The 23,554-nt window shown below is 42.7% G+C and overlaps 1 protein-coding gene across 1 annotated transcript; it reads right to left on the bottom strand.

The window, feature by feature from the left end:
- Positions 1-14,076: 14,076 nt before the first annotated feature.
- On the bottom strand, positions 14,077-20,171 carry dsel (dermatan sulfate epimerase like). Its single transcript, XM_004081327.4, has one exon. It carries the CDS (start codon positions 19,266-19,268, stop codon positions 15,636-15,638), a length of 3,633 nt encoding a protein of 1,210 aa, XP_004081375.1. The 5' UTR covers positions 19,269-20,171; the 3' UTR covers positions 14,077-15,635.
- Between the last annotated feature and the right edge of the window lie 3,383 nt (positions 20,172-23,554).

The raw sequence follows: 23,554 nt of genomic DNA, 5'->3' as shown, positions 1-23,554 counted from the left end.
ATTTAAATATGCCACGTTGAAGAGTCAGATTCTGTATGCATCTCTCATCGGTTCCTCGGAGTACTTTATCTCAGTAAGGCAGAGACATCTGTACTGCTTTTGGCTTGGAGGCACTCACTTTGCAGCACATGTGCTGTCTCCCTAAACACTTCAGCAGTTCTGTTAGCTACTCAGATTTCTCAGTCAGCGCGGCTGTACTGGATAAAAATGAGCGAGAGAGGGCGTTCTAAAGCTGCGTTCACACCGAACGGGATTCGCGTGTCATGCTGTGTTCAGATCGGAAACGCTCAAGCAACTACTTCCAATGAAAAGTCTATGTAAATGAGCTTATATGCACGTTTTGGGCTTCTATGTTCTAGACTGCAAGTTTTTAAGTCAGTTTTGGACTCTATCTGCAAAACATGCGGCCATTGACCACAAGTTGAGAGTTATAACAGTTGAACTTTAACCAATCAGGGACCTGGATTTGGTAGTGGCGTATGGATAGCGTCTTTTACTCCATGGAACTGTTGGAAAACTGATCATGAAGGAAAAATTAATAATTATGGTGTTTGTACAGCCAGAATGTTATGTAACAGAGTCTTTCATATATCAGAATAGAGCTGTGAGAGAAACATTCACTAGATTTGAACCGCTTTGACATTTTACACCAAGTAAACAGATTTTTTAGATTGCAGGAAAAATTAGAGGTACGTGTAGAAAACCCACAGAGGACATGTCTGGGCCTTTTTGGCAGAAAGAATTTGGAAGATTATCATAACAAAATAAAAAAACACTGTTATTGATCTTCGAAAAGTCATTGGAAGGATATTTTCCTGTTTTCTTTCAAAGAATGCCATTTTAGTCAAGGTCTTGTGAGAAAGAACAGTATTGAGAAAACTTAATCCAGGCTCAGATTGTGCTGCAGATAAAGCTGTTTTAGGAATTTCTCTAGAACAACAGCATTAGACAAACCTCTGAAATTACCCCTCTGTGTTAAAGAGAGTATGTATAAATATACAATAAAACTCTTAGCTTCATTCCTTTTAGATTGCCCTCCCCCTTCAAGTTTATGATTGTATCCCAGAACATGGACTAAAAAAGCTTATAGGAAAAAAAAATCCAGTAATGTTTATTTTTTTTCACTTTTATCGTGTATCAAAAGTGCTTTAATAAAGTTACAACTTTAAACAGTTACAGACTTTTGCAAAAGCAATAAAGTTTTAATAAAGACAGTTTTTTTTAACTTTTCACCGTTCTTTTAGCCTTTTTCAAGATGATGCCGTCACAGTGAAATTCTTTTAAATTTACAAGCATGTCAACATATTTCCAGCTGCTGTTTTTTATCCTGGCAATGGATTATTAACCAAAAAAAAAAAAAGCCAAAGAAATTCTGCTAAAAATCCAAGAACAGTTTTTGTGACAGAAAATTACAAAAACATTGCTTATTGCAGAATAGAAATGAAAAAAAAAACATCGTAACAATCAACATTTGAACTTTTTATAAAATATCTTTACTTTATTTTGATCATTTTGACCTTCCACCCGCTGCAGGATGCTGTCAGACTGATAACATCAATCCTTGAGGCATTTCATCCTGATTTTGTTTCTTTTTGTTTTTGTCTAAAGCTGTTTCTGCAGCTGTAACTATACGTCTTCTGTTTGCTCACTGTTGTTTGGCTAATTTGTCTAAAAATTGTCAACTTTAGAATTGCTGCCTTTTTTTTATCCCTGAATAAAAACCATACACTCTGCAGGCATAGTTTTTGTAAAATATCCCAAAAATGTAAATAAAAAAAAAGGGGTATTGGTTTTTAAAGTAATTGTGGAACAAACAGTTTTAACCAGTTTTGCCCAGAAAAAAACAAGCATAACATGTTTCTGAAAGCTGTAAAGAAGTGTCAACAAGGAAAACATTAAAATGAAAAAGAAAATAAAAATTACAATAATCATAAAAGTCCACTGAAGTGCGGCAGCTTGGTGTCATTTATTCTTGCCATTAGTAGTCTAATTTTAAAATTCAATGGCATTTTTGTCCCTAAGGAAGGACTTGTCCCAGAAAGAAGTTAAATTGCAGCAGTTTTAAATGTTTGGGACAACATTTAAATGATTTAACAGATTTTCAGAGAGACATTCTATGACTGTAACCTACAAAGCAGTCAGACTGAAAAGTTTTGCAGTGATTTCCTATAATTCAAACTTTAAATAAACACCTCTGAATTATAACGTTTAGTAATAATGGACGTAACCCAACACATAAATAGATTGTTTTGGTATTTTAAAAGGCTAATAGTTTGATCAATTTTGCCAGTTATTTATTTAAAACGGGGCAAAAAAACTTTAAAAAAATGATCAATTATGGTAAAACACTCAGTATAACCTATTTACCCATTTTAGATTTATAAATGTTTTGATTATTTAAGCAAAAAAGGATAGAATCTACAGGAGGTCACATTTATAGTTTGGTCTGTATTTAATACATATTAAATAAATGGATTGGGAGAGAAATTAGATGCTGTAATTTTAAATTTGGCTTCAAACAGATGTTCTTCCTCACCTTTCATCGATGCCTTTCTAGGCTTCATCCCACCAGATGTTGATTATTTAATAAGCGCTAAATCCTTGGTAGCACTGTGTACTGAGCATGCAGCATCAAACACTAACCTAAAAATGACACATAATTCTTTGTTTCACAGCTGTAACCATGAAAAGACGTTGAGCACTGGGACACCTTTGTTCTCTGGCTCACATCTGTTCTGGACGGCTGCAGACGTGGTCCCCTAGTCATTTGTCTCAGAGAAACTTGTGTGTTTTGTGTAAACAATCCACGTACGCTTCCCCGTTGTTGTTTTTTAAATCTGTTTTGTAGACAAACGGGCATCAACTTTAAAGCAGATTACCGCAGCATCTTGTTGCTGCCTGGTTTTTTGCCTTTAACTAAATGTTCTGGCCTCTGTGACGGCGGCCAACGTGACCTTCCACCCGCTGCAGGATGCTGTCAGACTGATAACATCAATCCTCGAGGCATTTCATCCTGATCTACTGAAACAGGACAGGTCACCGGTGACCTGTAACCAACAAATCATCTCCACTCTGTGCCACCAATGATGACCTCTTTTTACTGTCACTCCATACCAGATGGTTTATTAAATTTTGCTGTCTCTAGGAAAGTGCTGTTTCTAGCATTTATTTACTTGGTGCTTTATTGCACTGGAGGCCCCCTTCTCTCATAAAAAGCTCTAGACCAACGTGGTTCAGTGTCAGATGTCTTTAGCTGCCTCCTTCCTTCAATCTTATACACTTTTTTTTCCAATCAGGCCAGGAATTTTGATCTCTGAGGAAAATAACCATATGAGCAGAGAATCTGACCATCTGGCTTCCCCTGCAGCTCAAGAATCGCGGGGGACGAGACGAGACTGACGACTGTCTCTCGGCTCTGCCGCCTGCCAGTGTCAAGATGCCTCTCTTAAAAATAAAAATTGCTGTAGTCAGAAGCTTTGCTGATCCAAGAGGGACTGCACGCGCATCTGAAACCATCTTGACAGGGAATCTTTTGCAAAAAAGCGAAGAAGAGAGAAGAAGTTTGTGTTGTTGGACGGATTCCAGGCGTGGGTGGGACATTTATGGGAAGTGGATGAAATTTGTGTGCCGTATAATGATCTCTGCTTATCTCTGAGGTTGCCTCTCTCAGCCAGTTGTGGGAAGCAAATTTCCATTTGTGCTCTATCAAAGAGTCGATGAGATAAGAATATGTAAGCCAGGATGAGGAGGACTAGTTATCCCATTTCCAATGACTAAGCACCAAGCCGTGGCTCCACTCTGATTTCCAATGAACGCCCGGACCAGCGTCATCACAACAGAAATTCCACTAATTAGAGATGAATGGCTTGTGCTTTATGTAATGTGGCAACTTGAAACTGAAAACATGTGTCTTTGCTTCCCCTTTCGAGACCATTATATGTCTGCGAGTGTGTGTGTGCCATAAAACATGAAAACAATCCCCTTGGCGGACATGCTTTGCAGAACCATGGTTCAGGAGAGCGTTGGAGGCTGCCGCCCTCTGACAGGCGGGTTATGCTTACTGGGTCTCTGTAATGAAGGTCCACTGAGAGTGTCATGCAGGAGAAGGGATTCTACTCTGTCTGCCAGACAGTCAGTCTCAATCACCTCAGGATGAACATGCTCTCGTTTCCAACATCTGTCTTCACATGCAGAAAGAGTTTCCTGGATCACAAACACTGATTTATTCTATCAGAGAACTCACTCTAGTCAGATGGAGGATGAATCAATATAACTGAGTGTTTTTACTTTTCCCCTTTGGCTGTTTTTCCTGCCTAAACATCATTTTGCTGCTGTTTTAGAGCTGAATGTCTCTGGACAAAACAGTTTCCATCCTGTCATTACGTCTGACAGCATTGCTCTCAGTCCAGCTTGTACCGTGAGAACTTTTTCTTACTTTTGACCAGAATGTGTCCCTTAAGCTGCGGTAAAAAAAAATACAACTGCCACAGCTCAATGTGGAGGCATTGGCACAATCTTCAAGATTAGCTGCTATTCTCCCTAGTTTTTGAAAAATGGTCGGCGTGGTCAAGAATGAATTCAGGTGGGGATAACGTTATTAAGGAATTGGACGGCCACAGGGCAGTCGGATCGCCGACCGGCTGCAGCTCTACTTTGTACGATGTGTAAATGTGTGCGGACGGCGGCCTTCCATATCAAGTGCCACTGACCGCCTGCCCTCCGGTAGCTCTGGGGTATATTAACTGTATATAAACTGTGCAAGCAACACTGTGCTGCAACCAACAACTTCTTCTTCACCCTTCTTGTTCTAGTTGCTCTCCGTCAATGAATAGTGCAGAAAGCACAATATTCTGTCCTCTTTGTATTCCTCTCAGCTTCAACCACAATTGTCAATACACAGGTCTTGGATTCGCGGTGGTGCTATCAACGGTATGATGAGTTTTGTACAGAATCAATGACATCTCCCCATTTATATGCAGAACCCAGGGTCTCCAAGATCGCCACATTGATGTCTGGTCATTGCCAGGCCCCCGGGCCATGTCTACCGCCCTCGTCAGGTGCTTGCGCTGCTGCTGTACGAATTTCTAACAAAAGTACAATGGCAGTGGGATGGCAGCTAGGGGGTGGCAGTCTGAAATCGTCAGACGATCATCAGACGATTTTGGAGACTTTGGAGACCTTCCTATCAGTCAACTATGGTGCTGCCGCCTTCCTGCCAACCGACTGTCACTAGACGGCCACCCTTCAACCTCCAAATGCCCCCGTGTGGCCACTGACCGATGTCTAAAAGCGTCCAGTCGCCGTTTAATTTGAACTCTTTCTTAAAACTTCCACGGCCACTGTGCAGCATGTAATAATATGGCTACCGCCTCATGATTACAAATGCCACTGCGCAGCCACGTACCAATTTTGCTGAAAAACCTGGTTTAAGTCGCAGCGCGGTGGCATTTTGTTACATGTGACCAACGTTTTTCGACTGCTGTGGCATGTACTGCGCTGTGCTGTGAGAAATGGTCAGGTGTCCCATGGGGAGTAGTGGGGCGGCAGTGGTAGGGCGGTCGACCTGCAATCGTAATATTACTGGTTCGATTCCCACCTTGCCCGCCCATGTGTCGAAGTGTCCTTGGGCAAGACACTGAACCCCACCTTGCCTCTGGTGGAAGGTTGGTGACAGTGTTCGACAGCGAAGCCGCCGCCAGTGTGTGAATGGGTGAATGGGTCTTCGAAGAAGGTTCTCACTTTCAATTAATTATCCTAAGTTTGATTAGTTACTGTATGAATGTATAACTGATGATTATTATTTCTATTTGATTGCTTGAAATAAACCATTTCAAATCAAATCAATCAAAAAATATAGGTTTACGCCATTTAGCTAGGACTAAAAACAAAAAAATCATAAAAGACTTATTTCTTTGTGTTTTATTAAGGAAAAACTGAACCTTTGCTCAATAAAAAAAAAACACAAAAACTCAGATTTTAGTTCAACATAAAACAGGATTCAATTGTTCACCAGAGATTACACAATAAAACCTAGAAAAGTCCTTTGCCAGAGTAACACACATAAATCTGAATTTTTAAATAATCTCGACTGGGACAAAAAACACTCATTTGCAGAATATCAATATTCCTAAAACTCAAACATATCTAAAAATGTATATGTTACACCTAGTTTATTTAGCCAGAATTTTTCTAATGTGTTTTTTTTATTTAATGGTATTATTTAACCATCTCTGACGTATTAATTAGTCCGCTTTCAAATAGTAAGGATCATTCTGGCACGAGTGGTTGCCATAGAAACATTGATTCAGACCAACTCGGACCAATCACTGCTTATTGATGACGTCTGATTCCAACATGGAGGCATTCATACTGCAAAAAAAACTGAATGAACTTCAATTGAATTCATTCACTTGGTCCAGTTCTCAGAGATGATCAATGTAGTTAAGGACATGTGCAAACTGGGTCTATACTTTCAAAAAAAGGGATTCGGATTCTGTTCCTTTTAACTCTTCTGCTCCAAAATGACTGTTGATTACATATTTATGACTGAACTCAATTGAAATTGGAACAGCCACCAGGATTTGAAATGTAAGGCACAAACAAGCTGTCCGCAGTCATGCGACAGTTCCTCCCTTTCCGAGAGTGACTGCAAAACCGTCAGCAGGAGGAGGGATTAACCAAAATGTCAAGAGAGACAGGTGAAGCTGGCAGGATAGTAGTTCATACAAAAGGGTCTCACTTTCAAGGGCAGAAACTTCTCAAAGCAGAGTCTTCAGCCATGTTTGCTCTAGTCTATAGTGAAATTCAATCCACATGCAGACTTCCGTTTGGCAAAACTCCATGCTTTTGTGAGCAGAGCGAAAGGCAAAGTAAATATGAAGAAAAGTTTACGGAAATCCAAACAGCTTCACAATCAACTCCCTGGAGAAATTTGCTTCATCTATCCTACTCAGCAGTTAAAGCGCAAATATTTAACAAAAGAAGAAAAATCAATTGTCATTAAAAGAGAGCAAAGACAAATGAAAGCAACGGGGGGAGTTCTACATAAGGTAAAGTGAAAGCGTCTCGCTGAACTGAAGTCTTTGGGCTCCATTTTTTCCACTGATAAAAATTGTGTTTTTAACATGTTTTTGTGGCATTTTTCTGATGATGGAGGACTTGTATAAAACAAATTAAGCTCAAAATTGCATTTGTCAGTATAGTACTGTAAGTTTGTTGTGGCCTGGAAGTTATAAAAGGGGAACTTGTTTTCTCTTCGTAGCCTCTGGTCTCTTATTCTCTGAAGTTTGCGTTTTATGACAGTGTTTTGTCGATAAACCAAAATAATTCACATTTTTTTAATTTCAAATCTATGTGTCTTTCAAACATTGTTTTACTAATGCAGATGCCATTTCTTAATTTGCAGTTGGAAAACAGATTTTTTTTTCCTACTCATGGTGACATTTTAATTTGAAAGCCGCTGCAGTGAGCGTTCAATGAGTTAAAGTGGAAATTGAGGAAACCTGCCCTGGAGGGGCCAAATTAGTCATCATTTTTGGTTTGTTTGTTCGTAATTGTAATTTCTTTATTCATTTTGCTGCTGATGAATGCTGCTACTCTGAATGAACCCAATTTTGTTTTCTTTCAAATTTACTTTAAAGACCCACTTCTAGTAAAATGGTGTTTTGGGTTTGTAACATGTTCTTGTGGCGTTTTTCTGAAGATGGACATAGGTAAAAAAGAAAATGAAGCTCAAAATTGCATTTCTGAGTATTTCTTCACTCAAATCATGATCAAATAGAAAAAAGCCATTTAAAAAATGTCCTATTTGTGACTAAGAAAATACACTGGGTGGGCCACAAACTCCCTGCTCTGCTCCATTCTTACGCATCTGCTTGTAGACAAATAGATCCATGAACGTCTTTGTTTTCCTCGTCTGAGCTGGAATCTGGATCTAAACCGTACAGCTGGATAGCGCCGATATTGCTCGCCATTTTTGTCGCACCACTAATGCTTGGTTAGGGGTATGAGGGGTTGTAAGCTAGCGGACGAGAGTGTAAACAGAGAGCTCTCAGTGACGGAGAGGGGAAGGGGGTGGGGCTGTGCTATTGTGTCCCCTCCACAACTCAGAGTTGAATTTCTAATGAACTCCTGTCGCTCTGCATACACTACGTCCTAAAAAAAGACACCGGTTTTAAAACTTTGGCTAAATGGCATGTCACACAGCCACTACCTATATTTTGCGTATTTTCCATGAATGAAATATTTGTTTTTTTTTCGTTATACATGCGTATACGTAGTTTATACGCAATTATTACGTAAATCTCAAGCAACTGTGCTAATTTTTGCAAGATGCATACATGAATTTGCGGCTTTCCACGACTGTTGCACCTATGTCTAACGGACTTTTCACACATGTACCAGCAATGTATAACTTTTTAATCGCGTATGCGGTGCACATATCACTTTAAAATTACTTATACCATGGTCTGGGTGAATATTCTATTCTCATTGGCTGCTGGGTGAGGATTAAAAAGTGATAATCCACAGTGGTAATGAACGCCTAAAAAAGAAGTTCCGGTTACAGCATACATTTTCTAGATCGCTGCGCCTGCTTCTTTAAAACAAACTTTAGCTTCATCATCTGGACCAAAACAAGCGGTAAGACGTGAACTTACTCTCTGAACTGATGCTTTATTTAACACATCATGACAATCATCACTTATATTGCTTTCCTTTGTTGCTGCAATCAAGGTCGATACCGGCTCAGCGTTACATGTTACATGTTACTGCGGCCATTTAACAAATAGTCCGCTTTTTATGAAAAAGCAATCAAAACTGAAAAAAATAACAAGAATAAAGTACTAAAAACTGAATGAGTATTTATTTCTTTTGTAAGTGATCATGGTATAAGCGGGATATTGGCCTTCGAAGTGTGCATTATCATAAAGTTAGTTTGTGATAATTCACACTTTGTCGGTCATTATCCCTTACACAATTGATGCACGAATCACTAATGAACTACAAGTAAACTACGCAATGTTTTAAGTTTATTTACGTGTTCTTTGCGTAGTTTATTCGTGTTTCTTCCGTGGTTTTAACATGGTTTAATCGTGATAAATCTGTGATATTCACATATGACCAATTTTCATCCATGCAATGTGCGCAAAATGTACATAGTGGCTTAAAAATGGAATAATCATAGTTAAAGACTTCTGGGAGCGCTTTGAAAATAGATCAAAAGATGATGGGATTTGGAACTTTAGTGATCAGTTTGGTGCTTTATTGGCACAAATTCCCATTTTTGCAAGAGGAACGAGTCCACATCAATAGTAGCCTAGTTGCACCAAATTTTCTATTCCCGAGAGCCTTTGTTTGTCATGCTAATACGTACCAAGAACCGAGTTTGACATCTGAAGGACACGCTCCATGTAAATGAATTGATTTGTTTTGGAAGTTTTAACAGCGACTGAAGGGCTGGCTCAGCGTCCGACTCTTCTTTTCTCCACAATATTAGGCTGCTCTCTGACTGCAGGCAGCTACAGCAAAGGTTAATTAATGAGCAGTGGCAGGAGCGATGGCTGCCGGCGGGAGAAAGGCTCTCCTGGGACTGGGATTCACCGGAGGCGAAAGATAAAGGTGGGGAAGGAAAAGGGTATGACTACTCAGCTGAAATTGAGTCCCCCTTTTCTATCTGGATAACCTCAGTGAGTGTGAAAGCAGCACGATCCCTTTACCGGGCCTAATGCACAGAATTAGATTCAAAAGCAGCTTTTCCCATTTGAGCTTCATTGGCCGTTTCTACGCTGGTTCTCGAACATCAAAGACAAAAAAAAAAAATTAAGCAAACTTCTGCCTAAAATTTGTTCTGCAAATGTACGTCTTCTGATCAGACTTCAGAGGGATTTAATGATCCCTCTGTTATTTTCAGACGTAAATTCTCCAGACTGAAACTTTTCTGTTTTTATTCTAATTCTATTAAATTAAAGTGGTGGAGATTATCTTGTCAGGGCTGCTTTAAATCTGAGAGGTTGAGACATTAATGAGGGAAACCAGAGCAGGAGTGTGACTGTTGTGGTAAAGTTCATAATTAATCGGTGATTATAATCTTTGTTCCCCCACTTCTGGCTTTTGTATGACCTTCCCATCAATGAAACTGCCTTCATTGATCATTAAATCCTATTCTGACCCTTCACACATTCAGGTTCAAGGCATTAATTCTAACCTATTCTAACCTACTACAACATTCCAGTCAGATCAACCAAACTGTTGAAAAAAATATGTAAAAGAAGAGAACTTTCATCATTGCATCATTTGTAGCTTAGGTTGCCATGACAAACACCCGTGTCCTTTTGGTCAACAAAAACAAAGAAACAAAGTGAAGCACCTTAGGTGAATTTAAAATATAGCGTGTGATGAAACAACTTGTCACTAAGCAATTCTACTAATTTTAAATTACTTTTCTTTACACAATGAAAAAAGACGATCACCAGTAAGTTCCATTAATTGTTTTTGGTTTTTGTGTTTTTTTAAATGGAAGCCAATCAGTTCTCTTTTACACAGTAACAGTTTCCTATTGCTATTAATTAAATGTAACTTAACCATGTTTATAAAGACAAAAAAAGCGGTCAATCTGGAATTTAGCTGTCAACTGTTAATTTTCATCATATATATATATATATATATATCCTATTAGTATACATTTGTTAGTTACATTTTTATTTTTACATTGTTTTTTATGTATTGATAATTAAAAACGACACATTAAGATTACACAAAGATACGTTTGTATCAACAGATGAGGCGTTTTATTACAAAGACAGAAAGCAGCGACTATCATTCGTCATGCTCTGTTGTAAACCGTGCAACGCGGGGAGCATGGCATTTCAAAGCCCCTGATGGCTGCGTACGAAGCGCGTGCCATGGAAAAAAAACAGCTTCATTAATGAGCTCATATTTATCGGGCAGGAACTGCAGAGCTGATAGCATGAGGACACAGGCGAGGCGGCATGTGCAGTGGCATATGTATCAGAGGATGTCCGATTGGCCATTCTGTGTATCAATCAAAAGTAAATCTTTTTTTTATTTTTTGGGTTATTTATCTTCGCTGGCCTGCGATCTACCCTCATGTCTTTGAAGATCGACCAGTCGATCGCGATCAACGTAATAAGCTGCCCCGGGTTAAGGTATTTATTCCTACAGCTACATGGTAGTGGGTCATTTTTACCCACTAGACAACACAAGGGTTAATTTTTCATTGATATCCAAGTTGGACTGGAAATGTTACTCTCCCCTCCATGAAAAGGGAAAAGAGTAACCCAGTAAGTGTGAAAAAAGTTAATGATTTTAGTTTATTTGTTTGTTCAGAAAAAGGAGTGTCCATGATAAATGCATTCGACACGTCACCAGCCCATCACATGGATCACAGAAACTGCAAGCTGCCTTTTTTTAATTTAAAACAATGTGATTTTGTAGGTCGGTACATGTCAGGCTGGATCAGAGCTGCCTCTCTTACACTTTGTTAAATGCACAAAAAAAATCCATTTTAGCTGTAAAATGATGCCTTAAATCTAGAATAAAGTGTACTGAAGAGCCTGCACCTCTTCTCACACAGCATGCTGCTAATTGTTTTTTTATTTTTTTTCATTTTTAACATTCGTACTCCCACTCGCTGGTTTTATTTGTGAACCATGGTGGAGGATTATCGCGTTACAGCTCCTCTTTGGTTGTAATGGTTCACTTTAATAAAACTGAGCAAACACAGCAGCGTTTATGCTTTTCATACAGTATTTGTTTAATTATACTTTTCCTGTTGGTTTCTTCTATGTTTTTATGATTGTATTGAAATTGTTTTTTCAGACAAATTCTCTGACTTGCAAACTTAATAACAATATTATAAGCCAGAAATTCAAAGAAGGACTTTAAACAGATGCTTTTAATATATGTGAGCACGTTAGTAAGTTAGGAGGTTCAGAAATCTAACACATTTCAGGATGAGTTCTTAAAGAACTTAATGTGTTAATGGAGAAGTATAGCTATTAACTCTCCAAAAACTGACAGGGAATTCACATAGTCCTAACTGATCTCAAATGGGAGATTAAAGTCCCATTAAAGTCATTGAATCTTCTGTAGTTTTTTGTTATTTTAATATTCTTAAGTGATGTAAAAAGACCTATTATCTCTCATTACTGCTGACGGCAGAATGGATCTCTTGTACTTTGCTGCAGAGGACCAGAACAAACCTCTGATTAAAGGTCATTCCGCTTTAGATTGTTCAGCATAGTTCATCATATTTTGTTTTGTTATTTGGACCTCAATCTAGTGCCGAATGTTTGGAGCTCCTCAACAGTCTTCTTCGTCATCTTGATAAGCTGCGTTCACACTGTTTCTTTTGACACTGGCGTCCACTTTCAATGTTGTGTCAATGTACAGAGGTGATCAGAGGTCCTGCAGCGCGATTTAGGCACTAGGTGCAACATGTTAGTCCAGCAGCAGCCTGTTTTGGGCGTCACGGCGCATTGAGAATTAAAAAATCTGAACTTTGGCAAAGAGTGTCGCATCAACCAATCAGGGACTCGGCATTAAGTGACATGTTGATGACTTGATCAGGAGAAGAATCTGATATTAATCCTCCTAAATTTTATATTTTTTATGTGAATTCTCTTCTTTGCATTGTTCTTCAATGACTTTTTCATAAAAAATAATTTCTTTGCTGCATGTTTTACTTCTACCTTTGCAGAAAGTTTTATCTTTAAAGTATCAATCACAGTTATGTTCAGAAAACTATTATTTGTTGGTTTTTTTTTTTCCGCATTGCAAACTAACCAAACTCCAACTTGCATAGAAACATGCCTACTTGACTGTGTATGAATTGACTGTCCCCGCACAACAAATCAGACGTACCCTTGAAGTCGCGTGTGCTCAATGTGTTTGTTTGGGAAAGCGACAGAATTAGCGGATAACGTGAGGAGAGAGAGGTTTGGCGTTCCTTCGCCAGGTTTTTTAGCGGTACGCAGTACTGGACCGTACCGGCTTACTTTCAGCCCTGATTGTAACTGAGATACACTGAGTGACTTTGACGCGTGTCAAAAGAGAGCCGTCAGACGGGTGACTAAAGGAAGAATTGCGTGGACTTCCCAACTTTCCACCACAGAATTATAACTATTAGAAACATTATGCATTCTTGCAAAAAAAAAACATGTATATGTATATATGACAGTATATGCTTTATTAAACCTCTCTTTAACCTATGAATAATTTTATTTGCTGACAAAAAAAATCCGGTTTCCTCCTGGCAGAAAAATATTTTGTTTCTCTTAGACATGTGCACACATGAGTAAACACCCACAAAAACGATTTTGGCTCCCAAGATGCATCTGAGCGGCTGTGGTGATCAATGTTTGAGGAAACAGTGCAACATAGTTTTATCTTTTCCTGAAAGCATTTCAGGAGTTTAGCGGGGACATTTCTCCCCGGTTGTGAGTCAGTGGAGCCGAGGTTATTAGCTATCATAACATGGCACTCGGTAAAAGCTGAATAGTTGAAACAAGCAGCGAGTGCAAGTCCACTCTTGCAGAAAGCTTGCTTCCAAAAGCATTTGCCCGAGGTTTTTCAGTGAATAATGTGCCTCTTCGTGGAGGGATTAGGCACAGAGGACTCTGCCAAGCATTCGAGCGTTACAGCAGGGATCAGGAATAAATGAGTAACGAAATGACTGAGTCACCACTCCGAGACACGACTCGTACGCAGATTTTTCTCCAGTTGGAGCGTGTCGTCAGAACTTCCTGACATGTTTTTAATTGTTGCCTCCTGCTTGTCAAGCTCATCAGCCGTTTAAGCTATTAGGCTTCTGTCATCCATGTCGAATAAAATGGAGATTTTGCTGGTGCCTACTTGTGCTGGCGCAGAGACATCCGCGTGAATCCAGAGTCAGTTAGCTGGGATCGTAGTGAAGGAGCGGATGGAGAAATGTGAATTTCCTCTCTGTTCTTTAGTTTTTCCAGATGGATACAAATTCAGCTAATGATGACCAAAAAAACCACTGAAAGAGCACTTACAAGATCAGTCAATATGTGCAAAAACAAAGACAGGTTGAAAATACTTTTATCAATTTATTTGCGTCTGCATATCATCTCCACCTTCTGCAGCACAGCCCACATAAAACTCTTGTAAAGAAATTATTGTAATTCAAGGCCACAGAAGCGAGTAACCATATCCCCACGAGCAAATACAAAACAGGGTTGGTTAACAAGATTGCAACACCAAAGTGAAAGCATGTCTGCCAAGTCTACAGATTCAAAGACCACAAACACATCAAACAGGGTTTCCAGCCATTCAAGGGTTTAAGTGTTCACAGAGAGGAAAACAAACAGGTCTCTTTGTTGTGGAGAAAACGATGGATACTTCCAAGCAGAGTTGCGTGTAATGCAACAGCGGGTCCATAGATGAGTGCACCATCTGCATGTTACATATGATCCGTTTACAGTACAGAAATGTTTAAGCGAGACGGCATCAAAGCAAACTGAGCGGCGTACATTTTTGCCCAAGCCACAGCTAAACATCACAGAGTAGAAACGGTCTCTCTTTTTTGACTTTCTTATTTAGATTTAAAGCTCATCTGATTACTCTTTCCAGACAAAAACCCAAAAGGAAAGTTGACTGACTGAATGCTAGAAAAGGAGACGTTTACATTTCCTCCAGTCTTTTTACGCTGAAAATATCACAGCAATAAAACACAGCCCAGAGTCCCAGTTATGGCATTTTGCAGATTAATATGAGTAGCTGAGGGGAAGGCTTTGGAAATTGCTTTGACTTGAAATGTGTCAAAGCTAGAAGTTTTTTTCCCCCCATTTTGATCCCCATTAAGCATTTCCCTCTGATTGAATAAATGCTAAAGGGAGTCGCTAGAATAATCATTCCTGATCCTTTGGGATATAAGTCTTTGCAAGCTATAAATACTTCTGACTTGACTTCCTCCAGACGTCATTTCTTCTCAGGATTTCTATTTCTTTCCTAATCAAGCAAAAACAGTAAAGAAGTGAGGGTTGGAGAATGCACCTCCTCAGAAGGAGCATGGCTCTCAGCGCTCACGCAAGGAAGTCTTTGTGAAAGTGCTGACAGCCAACCGTCTCTGAGCTTTAACATTAAATCACAAACATTTCCATTGATGTAAAAAAAATGCATTCCTGTGTCCGTATCTCTGAAGTCTCGTTTTCCTCTAAGCCTGAAGCATTAAACGGAAACAGCACTCAGAAATTCTGAAAGGAAAAGCCAATTTTTCCCCAAACTTCTCTTTAAAGACCCTCCAAAATACCAGAGGAAAACAAACGCATGTTACATGAACACAGAAATGTCAAATGAGATAAAGTTTAAATTTGATTAAACAGTGAATCGTGATCATTCACAAATGCTTAAAGTTTCACTCAAAAAAGAGTGATAGAAAATGTAAAATAAGCTTCCTTCTACTTATTTTAATATAAAATATTATTTTCTCATCTAGTTTTGGTGCCGTCATCAATGAGCCTTCACACAACAGAGAGAAAACACATGGACACGACTGTGAAGTTTATCCAAAGTTACCATCAGTGCATAAACAATAGGACCGGCAGCTGGATTACAGTAAACATGACAGCTCAACAGCAGCTGACCAGCAGCAGTCACCTGGAGAACCTGGTGTAACCCAGCCTCTTCATCACAGCTCCACACACATCCTCGATGAGTCTGACATCCTTTCGGGGCATCTTTTGCCTCCACATGTTGATATTGGCTGGTGAGACCTCCCCTTCATACATCAGGTTGTACAGGTTGGTGGAGGTGGTGAACATGAGTTGATTGAGGGCTGCGGGGGACAGGGGCACCCCCAGGAAAGTGTGTATCGTCTCAGCCGTCTCCTGAGGGAAGCTGACCAGGTCCTCAAACCTCATGAGGAGGTGGGCCTCCTCGGGGAGGCTCTTGCTGACCCTCAGAGCTGCAGCGGTGTGAGCCAACCACAGATGGGCCAGAGTCAAAATAGGGTTTGTCTCCGAATGAGACAGCAGCCTCTGCAGTATTTTAAACTCCGGTGCAACAACTGGACACCCGTCCCCGACAGAGTTTTTGCTGAAAATCAAGGAAAGGTGCTGTGGGATGTTTTTTAGGGAGTAAAGGCTGGGGTTGCCGTTATAAACCATGAGATAAATCCAGGCTCGAGGGTCCCGCACCACGTAGATTGTCCTCAAGGAAGATCCCACTGCTTCCTGAATGAAAGGCAGCTTCAGCGTCCAGCTCCCGCTCCGCATGTTGAGGACCACCCTTGCGTTGGGGTACTCCGCCACGTGGCGCCTCATTTCCCTGATGTACTCCGCATCTCTGTCCAGGCTGGCCCTCAGCGTGCCCTTCAGTTCAGAGGCCGGCTCTCTGCGCCTGGACCTTCTTTTCCTGTCCCTGGAGGGGCCAACCCTCTGTGTCTGTTTGACCCGGCTGCCCTCTGCCAGCTGAATGTTTTGTAAGTGCAGCTTAGTGTCGTGCACCAGCGACTGGAGCCAGCCCTGGATCATTTTAAACCGCCCGTTTACGGCGTCAGCCCTCGACCACTCACAGGCATCAACCAGAGAGTCAAACTCAAACTCGGTCTCGGGAACTTCCACGTGTTCCGTGGGAACCCTTATGTAAACAAAGTCCGAGGTATTATAGAAAAGGTGCTTCAGTAATTCCGCCCCCGATCCGGGGAGGGTGGTTATTAGGACGGTGGGGAGGGGGAGCCGCTGCTGCTCGTACAGCCTGATCTGTTTGTTTACCTCACTTCTGGCGCCCGCACCTTTCCATTTTACCCCACAGAGAAGCTGATCACAGCTGCTGGAAAGAAACAGCAGCTCCGCGATCCACAGAAGGAGCACAGAGAGGAGGGCGTAGCGCATCAGCCTGCTGAAGCAAACGTAAAACTTTCTCTGCAGGGTCAGAAACCCTATGGCCACACAGAGAACCACCCCTGCTATCACGTTAACTGTGAAGCCAATGTCAAACAGCTGGCTGTCGGCGGCGATTTGTTTAGGGATGAGATGAGTCCCGACACCATATCTGGTGATTTGATATCGATCCTCAACTTTACAGTGACCTCCAAATCCTAAATAAGTCAGCCGTGCTCCAATATCTTTATAGTTTGTAGCTATTGAGACGATCTTCTCTGTGTTATTTATAGTTAGAGAAAGCCGCACCCCATTTCTGCTGTTATCTATAAATCTACAGTTAGACACTTTTGCATATGGCCCATGTAATATGTAAGCCACTCTGCTGACTGCGCCTGTCATTGGAAAAGTGACATTAACATACTGAGTCCACCTCTTCTTAAACTCTGCTGCCTGCTCTGCCTCCTGTATTCTGGTTTCAGGGCTCTGACCCTGGCTGTCAAACCAGAACATTTTATAATGGGCGTCCCACACGTCCATCATCGCCCCGTTGAATCGCTCCATAAATTTGAAAGGGACATATTTGAAGTCGATGTCTAGGTTGTGGAAAAAAGCGCTGAGAGACTTCACGGGCGAGTCGCCCCACTTCTCCACATGATCGAGCACCAGCAGCGTCTGGGAGTTGAGAAGAAGCAACGCTCTGAAAACGCTCTTTAGTTTCATGGCCGGGGAATAGGCCCACACCGCTTCCCCGCTCACAAACATGGAGTCACCGTGTGAGGAGGCCACAATCACCTCCCCTCTGGCGTCACCCACCCCTTCATCAGTCCAGCGCAGCCACTTGGCGCACTCCCCTAACTGGCCCTCCCAAGGACTGTTGCACTGGCTGGTAGGGGAGGGGCCAAACACCAGTACATTGTTCAGATAGCTGTACTTTGGGCCATAAAGTGCTTCAGACACAAAGACTTGCCCGTTTGGAGCAAATGTGAAGGAGTTCTGGTCCGGGTGCTCATGTCCGGGGTTAAAGCTGTTCCAGCCGTCCACCCAGGAGTAAGGCTTATCATGAACGATGTCGTAGACGGCGCGGCCGCCCAGCCGGCTAGACTTAAAGGAGACAAACGTGTTGCCTTGGCCAGTGGGAAGCCCGGCTCCGTAGGTAACCACGCCCCAGTTTGAGAAAATATGCATCCTGGCTTTGCCAAAGTCTTGAGGAGGCTGCGGCGTGAGGTGGGAGCTGTACCACAGGAACTCTGTGTGGAGCGTAGCCCAGCGCTGAGCTGAGGACTGCCCCATGGGGCCATCTTTGGGTCTGTGCTTTCTGATCTGCTGCGCCAGCCAATTCCCTGTCCCGTTCTTCATCACGAACGTGTCGAGGAAAACCAGCTGGCTCTCCGGGCCGTAAAACCAGTTGTAGTTAGAGTCTGCGATGCCGACCGTTCTCTGAAAGCCCGGCAGCAGAGTGGCATAGTAAAACCAGAAGTGACTGCGCAGCCAGTTGTTCTGCGTGTTGTCGATCTTGAAATGGCGCTGCGCTAAGAAGACATACTGCGTGATGGACTTGGCCGTGTAGCTTCCGTACGCTACCCCCTCATCCAAAGAGCCGTCAATAATGTGATTCAAAAGAAACATGGTTTTCTCCATGTAGTTCACAGCCACCTGCTTCCAGATCATTGACTCTGGAAGGTCGTGTGAACCCACCACAATCGCACCAGTCAGAATGGCTAATATGTTAGTGGTTTGATGATTCTGGAGGTACTGTTTCCCCCAACCTCTGTATTTAGAAACCTCATACAGTGCTTCTGTCTCAGAGCGAATTTTCTGAAGGTACAGACCCCGCCTCCGGTCATCCAAGTAAGAGTAAACAAAGTCGTAAGCTGTGGCAAACCCGGTCAGAGAGTGTGCCATGGGAACCTCGTCGTTTGGCGCACTGGTCACCTTCCAGTCTGGATATTCAGCCATCCTGTCCATGAACTTGATGAGGAACTGGAGGGCAGCAGAATCCTCGGGACACAGCAGGCAGTAGAGAGCCAGAGGAGGCAGGTTGTTCCCATAAATTTCATTCCACTTGCTGGTAAACTCCTCGTGTTTCACAGGAGGCATGTAGAGGGGGAAGTTTGACAACATGGTGAGCACGGCTGCACGGATGACTTTAAAAATGTGGCTGTGGGTGGTGGAGGACCTCTGTCTCAGGTGCAACACATCCGCTTGGTTAAAATAAAGGCTGGGGTGGGAGTCAACAGAGTGAAGCTTCCACGGCTCCGTGGCTCCAGCTTGCGTAAGCTTGACCTGCTGTAAGTCTTCTGTGAAAAAGTCTTTCTCTGTGAAGTTGAAGACTCCAGAAAAAGCCGCTCCCACTGCAAACAGTGTTAAAAAGAAAAACCAACATGCAGTGCAGCTACCAGCCATGTTGGGTGATTTTTAAGCTCATTTCACTCTAGAATTAAAAAAAAAAAATCAAGCTGTATGTGGCGGTTATGTCCCATCAATTTTGTTGAGGTTCTGATATAATCCACATGAAATATTCCATAAACTGATTACAAAATAAAGTGCAAGAAAGTCTGGAAGAACAGACTTTAGGGCAAAAGCAAAAAGGAATCTTAATCCATATTTTTCAAAACAAGTGTAAAGTTGTCAAATCAAATCAAAAAAGTTTTAGATTTGTCAGGTTATTTCTTAAATAAAATCCTAAGACGCACGCTGTCCTTCAGTCTCCGAACAAAACCACAATAAAAACTGACATTTCTCTTGTATATTTTTTTTCAATAACTATTGTGGATCCGGGCGCTTCAACAGTTCCCAAGACGAACATCCTCAGCCCCAGTCCGTGTCAGGTCCTGTCACAGCCTGCCAGAGCCTCCGTATGCAGCTGGTCCCGGCGGCCGGATCCGCAGCGCGCATTTCCGCAGAGAACATCCCTCCTGACCGCTACTGGCGCGCCAAACCCCGCGCTGGTTCTGTGCGCAAAGCCGAGCTGGAGAGTCCGTCTGCGCGCATCGCTGCTCCACTCTCCGTCCTTCGGGTCGCGCGTTAAAGTCCAAAAAAGCCAAAGTTGTTCCGACTCCTCAAGTCTTCAGAGAAGCGGGAATTCTGGCGACAGTCTGCGGGAAACTGTGAAACATCCTGCCGGCAAAAGAACGGTCCACATGGAGATGGCTGCTGTCAGCGCGCATTTTTGTGCCACCGCAGCTGTTGGAGACACGCATCTCACAAGCCTGTGTGTGTATGAGTGTGTGTGTGCGTAATCTCCCGACGTGTCTCCGTTCTGTCCTCCCGACTGTTCAACACAACCGGTTTGATTGTTTTTTCCAGTGCGTGAGGAAAGAGTGTCCCGGTTCCAACTGTAGAGGGCGCTGTGACTTCATTAGCTGGACCCTGGACTATATTTTATGGCGTTACATTTTTCCATAGAGCTTTCTCCAATAACAGAACCAACATAATATTAGTTTAAGACTTTCTTTTTTGTAAGCAAAAGAAAGGTCTCCAAATCAATTTAGTCATACACAACATATCAGCCGTTAATTATCATTTTGATCTTTTTTTGCAAATAAAAATAAAAACAGCTCCAAGGTTTTTAAGGTTATATAAGAAATGTTTAATATTATGTTCTGTCAACATGCTCATGGCAGCACACACAAGGGCAGGTCAATTACAGCAGAAAAGCTTATAAAGGCTATTTAACTCTTAGATTGGCCTTGTTAAACCTCGCTAAGATTATCCTCCCTTAAATCATAACACATTCTTAAGATTTAAAGAGATAGCAAAACTTTGTTTGGTTGTTCCCTGTACTTTTTCAGGGTTTTTTTCATTTAAAGAAACTCTTAGTTGACAGCTCTTTTAGTGATTTTAAACAGTTTCCCTTATATATTGAGGCCAACACGATTCTTTTTTTTCAATATTTGAAAAGATTCGTTTTTAAAGTCGAAACAAACAAAACTCTCAAAACCAGAAACACAAATAATGACAGAATAAAGTCAAAGCAAGAGAGGAAAAATGCAGCTACACTGGAGAAGATGACACCTGGTTCAGTGGTCATAACTATTGACTGTATATGAGAACTGGAGTGAGTGTGACATCACCCATAGAAAATAGTTTACCTGCAACTCCAAGCAAAGGAAGTCCATTCAGCCACAATTTTTATTTTATTTTATTTTTTTTGCAATACAAAAGCTGCCATGTTGGAGTAAGATGACATCAGTAAGCAGTGATTTATCCAAATGTGGCTGACTGTTTCAAGGGCAACCACTCTTGTCATTCAGAAGTGGGCCCTCCTATGGTTGCCGTATGGAGTGGGCCCCCCCTCTTTCGGTTTTATTTGCACCTTAGACATGTAGGGTCCTTGGTAGGGGGGGTGCTTGGACATCACTGCAAGCAAGCAGCAGATGTCCTCCTAGCACCCTACCCGCCAATTTTAACCGCACCTTAGACATTTAGGGCCCCTTGGTGTGGAGGGTGAGGGGACGTCACTGTGAGTAATCAGGAGATGTCCCCTTAGTGCCCTACTCGCCAATTTTAACTGCACCCCCCTTAGTACACACACCCCTCCCCCTTCAATATATACATTCCAACATAAACACACACACATGCACACAAACACCCATACACGCACACACATTTTACAAGGAAGGTGGGACCTGGGTCTATCTGTCCCCTACCCCTTCCCTGGTGGGGGGTGCGGGCCTCTTGGCGATGGCGGCCGTGTCCCTTGGGTGCCGGCTCCCTGGGCCCGGCGGTGCTCTCTCCGCACGGTGGGGGATTCATATTACACCTGAGCTGGGGGTGTTCGTGTCCCTGGGGGGTGGGTCCTGGTCCTTGCCCCTGGGCGCTGGGCCCCGCCAAACTTCCAACATGGCCGAGCCTGGTCGGGCCATATTTATAACACCCCTTGTGGGCCACCCTTTTTTCCCCGGGGTTCCCCCCTCCTGGGCGGGGGCGGCGGGCCCCTGCCTTGCTCCTCCCTGGACCAACCGTGGGCCGGGTGGGTGGCTGCCTGGAGTGCGGAGCGGGTCTCCCTTGGGGGGTCCTGGCTCGTACCTGGGGTCGGGGCGGGGGGATGCCCGGAACTCCTGGGTGGTGGTGGGGTGCTCGTCTGGGGCTGTGGGCGTCCCTCTCCGGTGGGGCCCTGCGTTGGGCTCTTCCGGCGCGGTGGGGGGGCTGCTTTCCTGGCTGGGCTGGGGCGGCGCTCTCTTTCCCTCCGTGCCTCCCTGCTCTCTGGCTCTGGGGGCCTCGCGGTGGTCCTGCTGGCCCTGGCCTGGGTGGCGGTCTTGGTCGCCCGGGGGGCGGTTGTTCCCTGCCTGTTCCCGTGTGGCGTTGGGGGAATTCCGGCTGCCGCTGCTGCTGCGGCGGGGGTCTGGGTGTGGGGGTGGCTGGGCGCTCCTCCTCCTTCTTTTCACATTCCACCATCTATTTTAGAAGAACATAAACACTCACTTGAGCACAGGTGTTAGCTCACCTTTGCACTAATAGTTTGCATAATTGAATGAATGAAAGATTTCACACTAGTTGGTTTAAAGGCATAGGTATGCGTTCGTGAACACTATCTGTTTTGTGTACATGTTGACATGTGGACATTTTTGCAGCTAGCAGGTGTGTTGATAATATTTGAGTGTGTGTGAACAGGCCCCGCCCTTTTTGTACTACATTTGAACCATACCGTAACGATAAACAACCAGTAAACCTGTCTGCTCTATGCTGCTTCATGGTCTTACCCCCCTTCCCCTCCTATTATCACCCTCCTACCCCCCCCCCTCTCTCTAACGTCCCTCTCTTTTCTTCCCCTCTTTCCTTTTCCGTCCGGTCCAACACCAAAGATTTTCAAACATGATTGAAATTAATAACGTTTGGCCTCAATTACAAAAGGGGTTTATTCAGACATACCTTTGGTTTGTATGAAGATTAATAACCCCTCTTGTTAAAGTAAAATATGTCCAACACAAGAGGCCCTCAGCTCTCATCTGTTTGCCTAGCTGTTGGACAGGACAAGTTAAAAAAAATAAATAAATAAGAAGTGGGCTTGTTGGAAGTCCACACCCCTACCAATTGAAAGCGGGCTACACAAAATCCGTCAATCAAATGTTTTGACTGTTCAATGTGGGGGGCCAGCAGGCTTCGGATTGGTCAGTTTATAACTTCGGTAATTTTAACTACAGCAAAAACATCATGAAAGTAATTGGATAGCAAACCAGAAAGTACCAAATGTTAAAGTTTCTAAAAGAGCAGAAGGGAGCAGGCTGCTGCTGACTCCCATGTTGAAGTCTGAATTTACATACATAAATGTATAGACAGCCTGGTTTCAAACCCTTTGTTTAGGCTTGTCGCTTTGTTTTCTTTTCCATTGATGTTTTACAAATCAACAATTTAATTAGAGCTCCGAGTACATATATGGGCGGGGCCCAACACAGCCTTAAACTCTATTTTGTCCAGAGTCTTGTTGAGTTGGGCGGAGTAAACTGGTCAATGTGCCCGTCCCACTTCAAGCCTAATTTTTGCTTTGCAGAATTCAACGGGTGACAGATTACCTATTCAGCGTACGTCTGTGGTTGTAACCCAGCAGCAGCTGACTGATTACCAAAGCACCAAAAGATAATTAAACAAAAAAAAAGCTGAGTTGCCCTGCTCACCTAATGAGTGTGTAGAATTTCCATCACGGATTTCAGCATCAGCGCGGCATGACAGGAATGTTGCAGTTCAAAGCC

The sequence above is a fragment of the Oryzias latipes genome, chromosome 20, assembly GCF_002234675.1.
Source record: "Oryzias latipes chromosome 20, ASM223467v1".
In the NCBI taxonomy this organism is placed as follows: domain Eukaryota; kingdom Metazoa; phylum Chordata; class Actinopteri; order Beloniformes; family Adrianichthyidae; genus Oryzias; species Oryzias latipes.
Note: the sequence above shows the minus strand (reverse complement) of the source record. Positions and strands in the feature narration are given on the sequence as shown.